This window comes from Choloepus didactylus, chromosome 18 (assembly GCF_015220235.1).
Source record: "Choloepus didactylus isolate mChoDid1 chromosome 18, mChoDid1.pri, whole genome shotgun sequence".
Taxonomy (NCBI): domain Eukaryota; kingdom Metazoa; phylum Chordata; class Mammalia; order Pilosa; family Megalonychidae; genus Choloepus; species Choloepus didactylus.
The window spans coordinates 36648655-36666451 of record NC_051324.1 but is presented as its reverse complement, the minus strand read 5'-3'; the positions used below and the strand labels follow the sequence as shown (position 1 = coordinate 36666451).

General features: G+C 38.5%; 1 protein-coding gene across 1 annotated transcript in view; it reads left to right on the top strand.

Moving 5' to 3' along the window:
* PRR11 (proline rich 11) overlaps positions 1–17797 on the top strand; it is a 58422-nt gene that overhangs the window by 30908 nt on the left and 9717 nt on the right. Inside the window, exon 4 of the mRNA XM_037809198.1 lies at positions 15358–15480. Coding sequence (XP_037665126.1) covers positions 15358–15480 — 123 coding nt within the window. The remainder of the gene's footprint in view (positions 1–15357; positions 15481–17797) is intronic.

The following is a 17797-nucleotide window of genomic DNA, read 5'->3' as shown; positions in this document are numbered from 1 at the left end:
TCAGGGACAGAGGGTATCAGAACCTAAGCTTAGGCTGTTTCTGGTTGTTTTTTTTTACCCCAGTCCCTGGAGTCTGAGTTTTCTGAGGGAGGTCCACCACTTGAGCTGATCCCCACCCTCATCACCCCCCATTCTTAGGGAAGATAAGCCCTTTAGGGAATTGTCTCTTACACTAGAATTTTTCCTTTGACTCAATGACTATCTTAATTCTACCCTTTCCTAGATCAGTGCTGACAATTGAAACTGCCTGAGTCTTACTCCAATGAGCTAGTTAGAATGAGAGGGAGAGAAAAAAAGGAAAAAGCATGAAGTCACCATTTCAGAGCCAGTCCTCAGTCCTTCAGAACACCAGGCAAGAACTGTGTGTTCCTTTTTTTGGGACAGAGCCCTTTTTCAGTATTCTGAGCTCAGTGGACTCCAAAAGCCTCTGGATTTATTTATTTATTTATTTATTTATTTATTCATTTATTTATTTATTGTTTTTTATTTATTTAATTATTTATTTTTCCATTAGCCCTGCCTCCTCTCTGCCAGGATAAACCTCCAGGTTCCTTTCCTACTTGCTCTGGGTTTATCTGTGCTTGTAGCATGTATTGAGTAGTCCAGTTTTGTTAATTAAAATTGCAATCAGAGCTTGGTTGAGCTACAATCCCTTGCTCCTGTCAGAGACTGCTTCTTTTTCCTACAGTGAAGTGTTTTTTTGTGTGTTTTTTTTTTAATTAAATTCAGTTTTATTGAAATACATTCACACACCATACAATTATCCATGGTATACAATCCACTGTCCACAGTATGATAACATAGTTATGCGTTCATCACCACAATCTATCTCTGAACATTTTCCTTACATCAGAAAGAACCAGAACAAGAATAAAAAATAAAAGTGAAAAAACAACACCCAAATCATCCCCCCATCCCACCCCATTTGTCCTTTAGTTTTTATCCCTATTTTTCTACTCATCCATACACTAGATAAAGGGGGTGTGATCCACAAGGTCTTCACGATCACACTGTCACCCCTTGTAATCTACATTATTCTATAATTGTCTTCAGGAGTCCAGACTGCTGGGTTGGAGTTTGGTAGTTTCAGGTATTTACTTCTAGCTAGTCCAATACATTAAAACCTAAGACGTGTTATCTATATAGTGCATAAGAATGTCCACCAGAGTGACCTCTTGACTCCATTTGAAATCTCTCAGCCACTGAAACTATTTCGTCTCATTTTGCATCCCCCTTTTGGTCAAGAAGATACTCTCAGTCCCATGATGCTGGATCTACATTCATCCTCGGGAGTCATATTCTGCATTGCCAGGGAGATTTACAACCCTGGGAGTCAGGTCCCACATAGGGGGGAGGGCAGCGAGTTCACCTGTCGAGATGGCTCAGTGAGAGAGAGAGAGGGCCACATCTGAGCAACAAAGAGGTACTCAGTGGGAGACTCTTAGGCACAATTACATGCAAGTTTAGACTCTCCTTTGCGGTAATGATCTTCATAAGGGCAAGTCCCATGATCGAGGGCTCAGCACATCAAACCGCTAGGCCTGATGTTTGTGACAACATCAACACCAGTCCAGGTGAGGATGTCCAACACATCTGCACCTTCCCCCAGATCCTCGGGGCTGGGGAGGGGGAGGCTATAAATATATTTTTTATTATCTGCCCAAATTACTCTGGGATGTGTCACTATTTCACTCCAGCCTATACTAACCTATCATATCTCCCTTCCTATTCAAAGTTCCATGCAATTGTGGTGTTTGAACAAATCGACTGTAGAGTTGTACCATTTAGAAAATTTAGATCCTGTACCAAATAGATGTCTCTTCCCTTGGTCTCATATGGAAGTTGAAGTTTTAAAACACAATCAGCCTCAACCTCTACCCTTTGGCCTGGCCTGCCCTGGTCCCAACCAGACCCGCTTCATTCATATCACTAATTGAAGTCTGGGCTCTTTTCCAGCATTTTTTTTTTTTTTTTTTTGACAGTGGCTGTATGCACTAATGCTGACATTCATATCTGCCAAGCTCCAGCTCTGAGTTTCAGGTGTCCCAGAGATATGCATTGTTCCAGAGACCAATCAGGTTATACGCTAGGGGATCAGCATCTCAAAGTTCAGAGATAGGCATTACAATTCAGGGATAGAGTTAACTGCTATAAGAGCCCACAACCCAGGGACTATTACAATTATTATGTCCACGTTAGGCTATGTTCTAAGATTCAATTCTGAGTTTACACATTGTAGTTAGTCCATATTGGTGAGGCATCATCCCTCTCACCAAGTTTTCTCCAACACTTTTACTCCTATATATATATTATCCTACAATTTTATAGAGTTATATTCACATACCATACATTTATCCACAGTGTACAATCAGTTGTTCATGGTATCATCATAAAGTTGTACATTTATCACTACAATCAGCACTTGACCATATTGATTACTACAAGAAAAATTGTTTTTTTTTTTAGCAATAAAAAAATGATAAAAAGAAAAATAACATGTCATACAATACAATATACTAGTAAGGACAGCAAATAACACGACTACCAAGAATCCCATATTCCTCCCCTATATCCCCCTCTCATATACATTTAGCATTGGCATATTGCCTTTGTTACATTTAATGGAGGTATATTACAGTGTTACTGTTGACCATAGACTCCAGTTTGCTTTGATTATGTTTCTTCCTGAATACCATCCCTTTTTCAACTCTCTACATGGTTGACATTCATTTGCTTTCCCACATGCAAAAACATTTTTATATTTGTATATTTAGTAACAGTCATTGGCCACTCCAGTTTTTGCCAAGTTATACAGTCCCAGTCTTTATCATTTATGTTTACCTCTGGTGTCATACATTCTCCTATCCCACCTCACAGACATCTTTGTTCAGTGTACTTACAATATTGTGCTACCATCACACAGTATTATGCTATCTATTTCTGGATCTGTGCAATCAATCCTAAACATTCTGTAGTCCTTCAGCATCAAATGGCTGGTCTCTGCCCTCTTTCTATCTCCTGGTCGCCTTTGTTGTCAGCTTTTAACTCCCAAAGTTTGTTCATTAATGTCTGTTCCTATTAGTGAGACCATACAGAATCTGTCCTTTTGTTTCTGGCTAACTTAACTCAGCATAATGTCCTCAAGGTTCATCCACATTATTACATGATCCATGTCTTTGTTCTGTCTTACAGCTGCATAATATTCCATCATGTGTATATACCACAGTTTGTTTATCCACTCGTCCTTTGATGGACATTTGGGCTGTTTCCATCTCTTGGCAATTGTGAATAATGCTGCAATAAACATCGGTTTACAAATGTCTGTTTGTGTCTTAAGTTTCAGTTCCTCTGAGTATATACCTAGCAATGGAATAGCTGGGTCATATGGAAAATCTATATTTAGCTTCCTGAGTAACCTCCACACTGTCTTCCAGAGTGGTTGCACCATTCTACATTCCCACCAACAATGAATAAGTGTGCCTCTTTCTCCACATCCTCTCCAGCACTTGTCATTTTCTGTTTTTTGGATAATGGCCATTCTGGTAGGTGTGAGATGATATCTCATTGTGGTTTTGATTTGCATTTCCTTAATAGCTAGTGAAGTTGAGCATTTTTTCATATGCTTTTGAGCCATTTGTATTTCCTCTTCAGAAAAATGTCTGTTCATGTCTTTTGCCCATTTTTTAATTGGATTGTTTGTCTTTCTGTTATTGAGATGCAGGATTCCTTCATATATTCGGGATATTAAACCCTTATCTGATATGTAGTTTCCAAATATCATCTCCCATTGTGTAAGTTGCCTTTTTACTTTTCTGACAAAGTCCTTTGATGTACAAAACTGATTAATTTTGAGGAGCTCCCATTTGTCTATTTGCTCTTCGGTTGCTCGCGCCTTGGGTGTGAGGTCTAAGAAACCACCTCCTATCACAAGATCTTTAAGATATTGCCCTACATTTTCTTCTAAGAGTTTTATGGTCTTGGTGCTAATGTTTAGGTCTTTGATCCACTTTGAGTTAATTTTGGTATAAGGTGTGAGATGGGCATCCTCTTTCATTCTTTTGGAAATGGATATCCAGTTCTCCAAACACCATTTATTGAACAGGCTGCTCTTTCCCAGTTGCTTCGGCTTCACTGCCTTATCAAAGATCAGTTGTCCATAGATGCGAGGATCTACTTCTGAACACTCAATTCGATTCCATTGATCAGTATATCTGTCCTTATGCCAGTACCATGCTGTTTTGAGCACTGTAGCTTTGTAATATGCTTCAAAGTCAGGTAGTGTGAGACCTCCCACTTCATTCCTCTTTCTCAAGATATTTTTGGCTATTCGGGGCACCTTACCCTTCCAAATAAATTTAGTTATTGGTTTTTCTATTTCTGTAAAGTAAGTTGTTGGGATTTGAATTGGTATTGCATTGAATCTGTAAATCAGTTTAGGTAAAATTGCCATCTTAACTATATTTAGTATTCCAAACCATGAACATGGTATGTTCTTCCATTTTTTTAGGTCTTGTTCAATTTCTTTTAGCAGTTTCTTATAGTTTTCTATGTAAAGGTCTTTTGTGTCCTTGGTTAAGTTTATTCCTAAATACTTGATTCTTTTGGTTGCTATTGTAAATGGGATTTTTTTCTTGATTTCCTCCTCTTGTTGCACATTACTTGTGTATAGGAACGCTACAGATTTTTGCGTGTTGATCTTGTAGCTTGCTACTTTGCTGTATTCATTGACTAGTTCTAGTAGCTTTGCTGTAGATTTTTCTGGATTTCCTACATACAGAATCATGTCATCTGCAAATAGTGAAAGTTTTACTTCTTCCTCTCCAATTTGGATGCCTTTTATTTCTTTTTCTTGCCTAATTGCTCTGGCTAGAACTTCCAGCACAATGTTGAATTACAGTGGTGATAGTGGGCATCCCTGTCTTGTTCCTGATCTTAGAGGAAAAGCTTTCAGTCTCTCCCCATTGAGTGTGATGTTAGCTGTGGGTTTTTCATATATTGCCTTTATCATATTGAAAAAGTTCCCTTCTATTCCTATCCTTTGAAGTGTTTTCATCAGGAAAGGATGTTGAATTTTGTCAAATGCCTTTTCTGCATCAATCGAGATGATCATGTGGTTCTTCTGCTTTGATTTATTGATGTGGTGTATTACATTAATTGATTTTCTTGTGATGAACCAGCCTTGCATACCTGGAATAAATCCCACCTGGTCGTGGTGTATAATTCTTTTAATGTGCTGCTGGATTCGATTTGCGAGTATTTTGTTGAGGATTTTTGCGTCTATATTCATGAAAGAAATTGGTCTATAATTTTCTTTTTTTGTAGTATCTTTGTCTGGTTTTGGTATTAGGGTGATGTTGGCTTCATAGAAAGAGTTAGGTAGCTTTCCCTCTTCTTCAATTTTTTTGAAGAGTTTGAGCAGTATTGGTACTAATTTGTTCTTGAATGCTTGGTAGAATTCACATGTGAAACCATCTGGTCCTGGGCTTTTCTTTTTTGGGAGCTTTTTGATGACTGACTCAATCTCTTTACTTGTGATTGGTTTGTTGAGGTCATCTGTTTCTTCTTGAGTTAATGTTAGTTGTTTATGCTTTTCTGGGAAGTTGTCCATTTCATCTAAGTTGTCTAGTTTATTAGCATATAGTTGCTCATATTATGTTCTGATTATCTCCTTAATTTCTGCAGGGTCGGTAGTTATATTTCCTTTCCCATTTCTGATTGCATTTATTTGCATCTGCTCTCTCTTTTTTTTTGTTAGCCTAGCCAGTGGTCCATTGATTTTATTGATTTTCTCAAAGAACCAACTTCTGGTTTTGTTGATTCTCTCTATTGTTTTCCTGTTCTCAATTGCATTTATTTCTGCTCTGATCTTTGTTATTTCTTCACTTCTGCTTGCTTTGGGGTTAGTTTGCTGTTGTTTCTCTAATTCCTCCAGTTGAGCAGTTAACTCTTCAATTTTTGCTCTCTCTTCTCTTTTAATATAGGCATTTAGGGCAATGAATTTCCCTCTCTGCACCGCCTTTGCTGCATCCCATAAGTTTTGATAAGTTGTGTTTTCATTGTCATTTGCCTCGAAGTATTTACTAATTTCTCTTGTAATTTCTTCCTTTACCCACTGGTTTTCTAAGAGGGTGTTGTTTAGCCTCCATAAGTTTGTGAATTTTATGACCTTCTGCCTTTTATTTATTTCCAACTTCATTCCATTGTGGTCTGAGAAAGTGTTTTGTATAATATCAGTATTTTTAAATTTGTTGAGACTTGCTTTGTGACCCAACATATGGTCTATCCTGGAGAATGTTCCATGAGCACTTGAGAAAAAATGTATCCTGCTGTTGTTGGATGTAGTGTTCTAAAGATGTCTGTCAAGTCTAGTTCATTTATCATACAATTCAACATCTCTGTTTCTTTAGTGATCCTCTGTCTAGATGTTCTATCCATTGATGAGAGTGGTGTATTGAAGTCTCCAACTATTATTGTAGAGGTATCTATTTCTCCTTTCAGTGATCGCAGTGTTTGCCTCATGAATTTTGGGGCATTCTGGCTTGGTGCATAAATATTTATGATTGTTATGTTTTCTTGATAAATTGACCCTTTTATTAATATATAGTATCCTTCTTTGTCTCTTTTAATTGTTTTGCTTTTGAAGTCTAACTTGTATGATAATATAGCTACTCCCACTTTTTTCTGGTTGTTGTTTGCATGAAATATCTTTTTCCAACCTTTCACTTTCAGTCTATTTTTGTCCTTGTGTCTAAAGTGAGTTTCTTGTAGACAGCATATAGATGGGTCCTGTTTTTTAATCCATTCTGCCAGTCTGTGTCTTTTTATTGGGGAGTTTAATCCATTTACATTTAGTGTTATTACTGTAAGAGCAGTACTTTCTACTAACATTTTGTTTTTTGGAATTTATATGCCATATCTTATTTTTTCCTCTCCTTTTACCTTTCCTGATAATCTTCATTTCTGCACTCTTCTCCAACTCTCTCTCTCCTGTCTTTTCCTATCAGCCTGTAGCACTCCCTTTAGTATTTCTTGTAGTGCTGGTCTCTTATTCACAAACTCTCTCAGTGTCTGTTTGTCTGAAAATGTTTTAATATCTCCCTCATTTTTGAAGGAAAGTTTTGCTGGATATAGAATTCTTGGTTGGCAGTTTTTCTCTTTCAGTATCTTAAATATATCACGCCACTGTCTTCTTGCCTCCATGGTTTCTGCAGAGAAATCTGTACATAGTCTTATTGACCTTCCCTTGTATGTGATGGATCACTTTTCTCTTGCTGCTTTCAGAATCCTCTCTTTGTCTTTGACATTGGACAATCTGACCAGTAAGTGTCTTGGAGTAGGTCTATTGGGATCTATTCTATTAGGGGTACATTGTACTTCTTGAATCTCCAATTTTCTGTCTTTTATAAAAGTTGGGAAATTTTTAGTGAATATGTCTTCTATTACTCTTTCTGCCCCTTTTCCCCTCTCTTCTCCTTCTGGGATACCCATAACACGTATATTTCTGCGTTTCGTGTTGTCACTCAGCTCCCTAAGACCCTGCTCATATTTTTCCATTTTTTTCACCATCTGTTCTTTTGTGTGTATGAATTCGAATGACCTGTCTTCCAGTTCACTGATCCTTTCTTCTGCCTGTTCAAATCTACTGTTGTGTCCCTCCATTGTGTTTTTCATCTCCTCCATTGTGGCCTTCATTCCCATGAGTTCTGCCATTTGTTTTTTTAAGTTTATGAATTCTTCTTTATGGTCAGCCAGTGTCTTCTTGATATTCTTCAGCTCTTTTGCTATATCTTCCTTCATTTCATCAAATTTATTTAGCATTAGTTGCCTCCAATCCTGTATCTCAGCTGTGCTATTAGTTTGTTCCTTTGGCTGGTCCATGTTTTCGTGTTTCCTGGTATGGCTTGTTATCTTAAGTTGTCTAGGCATCTGATTTTCTTGATTAGTTTATTTTGGAGCTTGTTTTCTATCTTTTACCTAGTGGTTTTCTTGTTGGTTGGCTTTGTTCTCTGGCCTCTGTTATTCAGTTCAACTTATTCTAGACCTCTAACTTAGGTTCTATTTAGTTGATCAGAATTTTTCCCCTCTTGTTTTTTCTGTTTCTTGCTCTGCCTCTATGTAACCTTTTTGTGAGTGGGTCTCCTCAGATATGGTCGACCCTAGTCAGATTTTCCCAGTCTAGTGAGGCCCAGGTCTCATTGGGAGGGTATGGAGTTTTCCTGAGAATGAGACCCTCCTATGAGGCCTTTAGAATTGGTGCTTTTCCTCTCCTGTCCAGCAGGTGGCGCTTGCAAGCCCGCAGCTCCCCCACCAGTGTAAGGAGGTATGTAGACTTTAGTTCTGGTGACTCTGATCCTGTCCGGGGCATGGCTGACTGAAGCCGGAATCTGAATTCCAGCCTCTGGGGTCTGAGTTCCCAAAAGGAGGACTGCCAGTTGAGCTGGACCTCCCTCCATTCTCCCAATCCTCAGAACTCCAGTTATCTCTCAGGGGCACTATTCCCTTCTCCCCTCTCCTCTTTGGGGCCTCTCCAGGTAGATTCCTCGGTCAGCCTGAGTTGCCAATTAAAGATGGGGGTGGAGACCTTCAGTAGTGAATACGGAACTCAAAGACACTGTGGGTACTGTCTCCCCCAAGCCCAGCCTAGTCCCTCAAGCTGGGCTTTCCAATAGAAAATAACCACGTATATTACTTTTAGATTAAAAAAAAAAAATACAAAAGAAAAACTAGAAAAAGAAAAAAGAAAAAAAAGAGTCTCTTTTAAAAGTCTTTTCCCCAGCCTGGAAGTTTTGTCAGTGTCAGAATAGAGCATTTAAAGATATGCTTTGGGCTATTGTCTGATAATTACTCTCCAACAGCTTCAGTTCCACCCCTGCCGGGGGCTATTGAAATGCAAAAAGATAAGGGATCACTGAAAAGCCAGAAGGGACAAAATGTAGGGAAAAAAAATGGTTTTTTTGGAGTCTGGGAATGGGTGCCCACTTTTACATGCCCCGACTTCTCAGAGCCCAGCCCTTCTTTAGCACCCCGGCTCCCAAAATTAGTTAATTAATTTGTTAATTAATTCTGCAGTTGAGGCTGGGTTGAGCCTCCCTTCTTGCCCTCAGCAGATTGCTGTTTTTTGTTTTTTTTTCCCCCCTTTCAGGGAGCCAGCAGCAAGACAGTCTGTGAGGTCTGGGTGGGGAGGGGCGCCAGACCCCTGGTCCGGGGAACTTACAATGTTCGCTGCGATCTCAGCTTTTTCTCCAATTCCAAACTTGTGTCCGATGTGTGACTGGTTACTGGAGACCCCAAAAACACTGTTTCATATAGTTCTTGGGTAATTGCCAGCTGCTCTAGGGGTGAGACGAAATTCTGCTCCTCACCACTCCGCCATCTTGCCCCGCCCCCTTATATGGTCCTACAGTGAAGTTTTGCAACTCAGTCTGACAAGCTGGTGGAGGGGGGGCACCAGCTCCACACTTTGGGGAGCTTTACTTAAAGTTCTATGCTGCAGTCTCAGCCATTCCACCCATTCCAGGCTGGTGTATGATGTTGTCCGGTCATGAATGCCCCCCATCAGTTGTTCCAGACTACTTTCTAGTTGTTCCTGGCTATTTACTAGTTGTTCTAGGGGACTAACTAAATTCCACACCTCCCTATGCTGCCATCTTACCTCACCTCAAGTCATTATTTTTTAGTGGTTTATTTTTTATGTTTTATGTAATTTTATTGACATATATTCACATACCATACAGTCATCCAAAGTGTACAGTTGTTCAGTTTCATCATATAGTTGTGCATTCAACACCACAATCAATTTTTGAACATTTTCATTACTCCAAAAATTAAAAATGGAAATAAGAATAAAAATAAAAGTGAAAGAAAGCACTTAAAGCATCCCATACCCCTCCTCCCCCTCATTTACTTTTTTTAATTGAAATATATTTGCATATCATACAATTTCCAAAGTGTAAAACAATTGTTCACAGTATTATCATATAATTGTGCATTCATCACCATAGTCAATTTTTGAACATTTTCATTACTCCAAAAAATAAAAGTAAGAATAAACATAAAAGTAAAAAGAACATTCAAAATGTCCCATATCCCTCTCCTCCATGTTATTCGTTTACTTTTTGTCCTCATTTTTTCCTACTCATTTGTCTATATGCTAGGTAAAGGGAATGTGAGCCACAAGGTCCCCACAATCACACAGTCACACCATATAAGCCACATAGTCACATGATCACCCTCAAGAATCAAGGACACTGGACCACAACTCAACAATTTCAGGTATTTCCTTCTAACTATTCTAATAAACTAAAACCTAAAAACGGATATATATATATAACACATAATAGTCACCTCCAGAATGAATTTGAAATCTCTCAGCTATTGAAACTTATTTGGGTTCATCTCTCCTCCCCCTTTGGTCCAAAGTCTTTCTTAATCACACAATTCAGGGTCCAGGCTCATTCCCTGGAGCCACATTCCACAATGCCAGGGAGATTTATACCCCTGGGATTCATGTCCCATGTAGGGGGGAGGGCAGTGAGTTTACCTGCAGTGTTGGCTTAGAGAGAGAGACCACATCTAAGCAACAAAAGAGACCCTCTGGGGAAGACTCCTGGGCACAATTATGAGTAGGATTAGCCTTTCCTTTGCAGTATCAAGCTTTATAAGGGCAAGCCCCAAGATCAAGTAATTCCCAATGCTTGTGAGAGTATCAGGAATTCCCCAGCTGATAAAGTTTAATATTTCCACATTTTTCCACAGTCCCTCAAGGGGGTTTTGTAAATACTTTCTATTCTCTGCCCAAACTACTCTGGGTTATATCAAGGCTTCATGCTAACCTGTTCAAACAACAAGGCCTTACTCCCTAGTCAAGTTTCCATCTAATTATGGCATTTGAGTAAACTGACATACAAGTTAAATTATATAGTATGCTACAGAAAATATATTTTTTGCACCAAATGAACATCTCTTCCTTTGGTCCCACACAGAAGTCAAAGTTTTAAAACATGGTTAGTAACATTGTAAACCCTTTAGTGGGATCTACCCCAATCTCAACCAAGTCCATTTTGTTGATATCTCCAATTGAGGTCTGATTTTCTTTTCAGCCTCTTTAGCAGTTGATTCATGGGGCAATGCCAACACTCACAGCTGCTAAACTCTGGCTCTAAGTCCCAGGTGCCACACAGATACCCAAAGCTCCAAGAACCAACCACATCACATACAAACATCTCAGAATCTCAAAAATTTAGAAATAACTATTAAAACTCATGAATAAATGTGAATGCTGCAGGAGCTTACAATCCAGGAGCCTCTACATAAGCCTTACCCTTATAGCCCATGCTCCCAGATTCAATTCTCAGAGTTTACACATTGTTGTTATACTATATTAGTGAGGCATTATAATGTTTGCATTTTCATTTCTGGTTTATTTCCCTCAACCTACTGTCCTCACGATCCTTTCACTTCATTGCATACCTCGTAACTTCATTCTTTCTTGCTGCTTCCTCATGCAAAAACATTTTTATGTTTGTAGGTTTAATCACACACATTGACCACTCTTAAGTTTCATTAAGTTATACAGTCCCAGTCTTTATCTTCTATCTTTCCTTCTGGTGTCGTACAGATCCCTAACCTTCCTCTTTCAACCATATTGACAGTCATCTTTTTTTTCAGTGTACTTACAACATTGTGTTACCATCACACTGTATTGTGCTATCCATTCTAGATGTACACAATCAATCCTCTACAACATTCTATACTCCTTCAACATCAAATGTCCAATCTTGACCCTCTTTCTATCTTCTGATATCTTCATTTCTACATTCTTCTCTAAACTTCTCTCTCCTGTCTTTTTCTGTCTGTCTGTAGCACTCCCTTTTGTATTTCCCATAGAGGAGGTCTCCTGTTCACAAACTCTCTCAGTGTCTGTTTATCTGTAAATATTTTAAACTCTCCCTCATTTTTGAAGGACACTTTTGCCGGATATAGGATTCTTGGTTGGCAGTTCTTCTCTTTCAGTATCTTGAATATATCTTACCACTGCTTTCTTGCCAACATGGTTTCTCCTGAGAGAGCCGCATTTAGTCTTATTGAGCGTCCCTTGTATGTGATGGATTGCTTTTCTCTTGCTGCTTTCAGAATTTTCTCTTTATCTCCGACATTTGAAAATCTGATTAGTAAGTATCTTAGAGTAGGTCTATTTGCATCAATTCTGTTTGAGGTATGCTGTGCCTCTTGGACCTGTCATTTTTTTTTTTTATTCAATTTTATTGAGATATATTCACATACCATACAATCATCCAAAGTGTACAATCAGTTGTTCACAATACCATCAAATAGTTGTGCATTCATCACCCCAATCTATTTTTGAACATTTTCCTTGTACCAGAAAAAGTGAAAATAAGAATAAAAAATAAAAGTAAAGAAGAACACCCAAAACACCCCCCGTCCCACCCTATTTTTAATTTAGTTTTTTGTCTCAATTTTTCTACTCATCCATCCATACACTGGATAAAGGGAGTGTGATCCATAAGGCTTTCACAATCACACTGTCACCTCTTGTAAGCTATATTGTTATACAATCGTCTTCAAGAGTCAAGGCTACTGGGTTGCAGTTTGATAGTTTCAGGTATTTACTTCTAGCTATTCCAGTGCATTAAAACCTAAAAAGGGTTATCTATATGGCACATAAGAATGCCCTGTAAGAGTTTTTCATAAGAGTTGGGAAATTTTCATTGATTATTTCCTCTATTATTCCTTCTACCACTTTTCCCTCTTCTTCTCCTTCTGGGACACCTATAACACATACATTCATGTGCTTCATTTGTCTTTCAGTTCCCTGAGACCCTGTTCATATTTTTCCATTCTTTTCCCTACCTGTTCTTTTGTGTGGAGGATTTCAGATGTCTTGTCCTCCATCTCATTTATCTTTTCTTCTGCCTCTCTAAGTTTGCTGTTGTATGTCTCCAATGTGTTTTTCATCTCTTCTATTGTGTGTTTCATTCCCATAAGTTCTGCCATTTGTTTTTTCAAGCTCACGAAACTTCCTTATGATCACCCAGTGTCTTCTTTATATACCTTTATCTCCTTTGTCATATTCTCTCTCACTTCATTGATTCATTTTAAAAGATTTGTTTGAGCATCTATAATTAGTTGTTTCAACGCTTGAATCTCAGTTGAAATGTTAGTTTCTTCCTTTGGGCCATTTCTTCCTGTTTCCTGATGTGGCTCATTTTTTTCTGCTGTCATGGCCTGTGGTTTTCTTAATTGGTTTATTCTGGAGGTTGTTTTCTCTCTTTTGTGCAAGGTTTTCTTGTTGGTTGACTTTGATCTCTATCTTTTCTTTGTTTCTCTCCCTGGCCATTTGTCAGATTGGCTCTGCCCCCCCAGTCTTGTCCACCAAATCAGGCACCCACTATGGTCTGCTACAGGGATGGGAGGTAGGCACTGGGCACCCCAGCAAATTCACTGTGTGTGGTAACACAGATCTGCTGGCTTCCAGTGGTGCTCTGTTTTCCACTGACTAGCAAGACCTGGGTTTGATTTGGATCCCTTCTTTAACAGTTGGATCTTCCCTATTTTCAGCCAAAACAGGGCTGGATTTCCAAACACGGTGTATAGACCTGCTTCTGTTCTCCTAAAGAAAGGGCTGTTCAGCAGATGGCGCTGTTCAGTAACTTAATCATCCTCAGAGGCTGGTCTGCCTTGGAGCACGGCCACTGTCTGTGGCTTCCCTCGAGTGGGAGAAGAGCTTTTGGACCCAGGGCTGGAAACATATCTTTGGCTACATTTTCTCAGTCTTTGCCCCTCACTAATCTAGACCTTGAAATGTCCTCTCTTGTCCATCAGGTCTTCAAACAGTGAAGGTATTTTTCACTGCTTTGGGGTTTTAAAATCTGTGTCCCGGGTGAAAGGGGTCCCATCTGCCATTTCAGTGCCTTTCCCACATGGAGACTGAGTGAGAGGGAGAGGAGAGGACTGGCTGGTCTGGGACAGAACATTCCTACCTGAAATTTCTTCTCTTTCTTCAGTTCAGCATTTGCAGGGTCTTACTCCAGTCTATGTCCTCCTTCAGAGTTTTAAACAATTCAGAATTGTCGTTTTTTTGTTGAATCTCTGGAGAGAAGTTTTCAGTAGCTGTTTACATTGCCATGTTGATGACGTCAACTCAAGTCATTGTTTAATTGGATTGTTTGTTTATTCTTGTGGAGTCGTAGAGCTTTTTATGTATTCTGGATATGAAACCCTCATCAGATATGGTGTCCAAATATTTTCTCCCATTCTGTAGGTTTCTTCTTACTTGCTTGATAAAGTTCTTTCATGCACCAAAGTTGTTAACTTTGGTCCCATTTATCTATATTTTCTTTTCTCATGCTTTGGGTATAAAGTCTGAGAAACCATTGCCTAACACATGGTCCTGAAGATCCTTCCCTCTGTTTTCTTCTAGGAATTTTATAGTTCTGACTCTTATATTTAAGTCTTTGATCTATTCTGGGTTCATTTTTGCATGTGGTGTGAGGTAGGGGTCGATCTTCATTCTTTTGCATATGGACATTCAGTTTTCCCTGCATCATTTGTTGAAAAAGCCATTCTTTCCCTATTGGTGGATTTGGCATCCTAGTAAAAAATCAGTTAGCCATAGATGTGAGGGTTTATTTCTTAACTCTCATTTTTATTCCATTGATCTATGTGTCTCTGTACCAGAACCATGTTGTTTTGATCACTGTAGCTTTGTAATAACTTTTAAGATCAGGAAATATGAGTCCTCCAACTTAGTTCTTCTTTTCCAAGATAAGAAGATATCCAAGATATCCAAGATATCGTATAAATTTGATAACTGGCTTTTCCTTATCTGCAAAGATGTCTGTTGAAATTTTGATTGGAATTGCATTGAGTCTGCAATTTACTTTGGGTAGAATTAACATCTTAGCAATATTCAGTCTTCCAATCCATGAACATGGAATGTCCTTCCATTTATTTAGGTCTTCTTTGATTTCTTTTAGCCATTATTGGTAGTTTTCTGTGTAAAAGTCCTTTACACCCTCAATTAGATTTATTCCTAGATATTTGGTCCTTTTAGTAGCTATTGTAAATGGAATTTTTTTCTCAATTTCCTCTTCAGATTGTCCTGGTATGATTTTGATATACTTATTTTCAGCAGTATATTTTTTCTACACATTACATGTGTGTCTTCACATGTTTATGCTCAGGTCATCACAACACACAGGCTAAGCTCAGATAAGATGAAATTATGGGTTCATATCTGCAGTTGGTTCTATAAAACATACATCCACTCAAACATACACTTTCTTATCTTTATTATATTGCTCATAGGGTTCAAACTTGTTTATTTTTGAATTTCAGAGTTTAGAAGTATTGAAAAACACCATCTTTCCATCCTGTATCTGCCACCAAGAACTTCACAGTCTAAAACAACAGGTTTTCGTTTTGGAAAGTGAATTCTGCAAGCTCCAGGAAGCTCTGAAGGTTGGTATTGTCAAATAAAACACAAATCTGGACCTTGATAAGGAGAGGCTTTACTCCAAAATACTATTGCTAAGGAAGGAGGACTACTGAAATAGGGAGAATCCTCCAGCCATAGGATCTATAAGCATCTCAAAAGTCAGGCAGAAACAACTTTTATAGGGAGGAGTAAATAAGGCTAAAAGGAACTAGAAATGGTAAAGGGAGCTAAGCAGGTGACATGATCAGATTATTGATCAGGAAATATTTTTCCTTTGATCAGCCAGTTCTCAGGAGGCTCATGTAAGAATGGGTTGTTCTGCATTCCAATGCTTGCTTAAGCTCAAGGGTAAATCAAAGTCCAGGGGCCTGCAAGGAGGGAAGAAACTTGACTAAAGTTATGTCAAGTCCAGTTAGTGGGCATTTTGTCCAGATTGGTCAGTGGGGACAAACAGTTCACCCACACATTTATGAAACAAAGAATGGGAACTTGAAACTTCTTTATCTGATTTTGTCATAAGTAAACAAGGGGGTCATCTGCAAGTTTTATTTAAGTCCTATAGGGCAGGGTGGTTCTGTGCAGTAAGTCCTTTTCTGGAACACAAAATGATGGGAGAATTGCTTAACCAGCTCTTTTTTCCAGAGGTACAGGGTTCAGATAAATTTCAGCATTGTTGATAATCAAGGCAGAAAATCTGAAATCGTATCTGCCTGCTGCTTTTGAATTTTGAAATAACTGGTCATACATGCAAATCTAACATCTGTGCTTGGCAAAATTATATTATATACCAAATCAAGTAAACTGGGAAAATATTTGCTTGAGTATCATGGGAAAAGGATTAATTTCTTGAATATATAAAGAACCCCTACAAAATAACTAGAAATAGATCAATAACTCAATAATAAAATGGAGAAGTAGTATGAAAATAGTGTTCACCAAAAAAGGAATACAAATGGATCTTAAATACATGAATATGTGCTCAACTTCTTTCAAGAGTGAATTAGGATTAAATGTGGTGGTAGTGATAAAACCATGTTCATTTCTCTCTCACCTAAATTCTTTGGAAGAAGACAATCCAGAGCTGCCAGAGGGGCTCCATGGTCATCAGTCTCTTTTTATCTTGCTCTTCCACCATCTTTAGCATGTTGCCTTATGGTTAAAGGTGGTTGCTTGAGATCCAGAAATCATGCCTTCATTTTAGGCAGCAGAAAGAAGGAAGAAAGCTGCCTCTCCTGCATTAAGGAGACTTTCCTACACAGGGAATTTCTGCTTATATCTCATTTAGTTAAAATCTATTCAGATAACTATACCTACCCCAGAGGGAAGCTGAGGAATGTAGACTTTTATCTGGGTTGCAGTGTGTCTAGATGTAAATCAGGTTTCCTATTACTAAAGAACAGGCAAAAATTTATGCCTTTTTCTTTATTGGTAGGAAATAACAGAAGCCTGTACATGCAAAGAATGCCCTTGGAAACATATTCATCAGTCAGAGATGCTATGGGAAACAAATGATACATGCAAATTAAGATAATTTAAAGAAAATTTAATAAAGAAACCTTTTGGTTTGCAAAGGTGTGGACAGGATGTAAAAAAACACAAGGGACCCTGTAGAACCCTGAGGCTTGTAACGACAGAGCACTCTTACCACCCCTAAGTCTGAAGAGGCAAGGGGAGGGAGAGGTTATTTGAACCTACAAATCTTGGTGGGTTCTCTGCCTCCCTTGATAGATCCAGCAGGCCAACAGACCAGGGAACACTGAGATGTGTGGTCTATGCAAAAAGCCTCTCAGGTCCCAGGAAGGGTGGAGGAGCAAGTAAAAAATTATCCAGCCCTGATACCCAAGAAATGGTAACATCTTTTGCCTTTGCGGGAGCACAGTGGCTAGCTGAGTCTAGGAGTGGGAAGGTACTTGCTTTGTCACTGAATACCCTTTTGAATTTTGTGCCCAGTGCATGTATTACTTATTCAATAGGAAATGTGGAAAATACCTTTTAAAACAATATAAAATTAAGTTAATTGATCAGTTTAGATTTTGTTCTGGAAGTGAAGTATCAATACATAGACAAATTCATTGTTATTTTAATTCCTATAATTTCATAATTTATTTGTTAGAGCAATTTGTTTCTGGTCACCAGGCAGTGGTTCAAAGAGACTTTAAAAGCAATTTTTTTACAGTCTAGAATATATGTGTGTGTAATGATTCTGTAAACTTTCCCTTTCCCCCCACAACTTCTCTCCCTCACCTGTAGTATAACACTCTTTACTTTCATGACTTTTCTTCCATTTCAGCTCTCTTTATACTTTAACTAGAAATTGTCACTCTAAACATATTGGGAAGG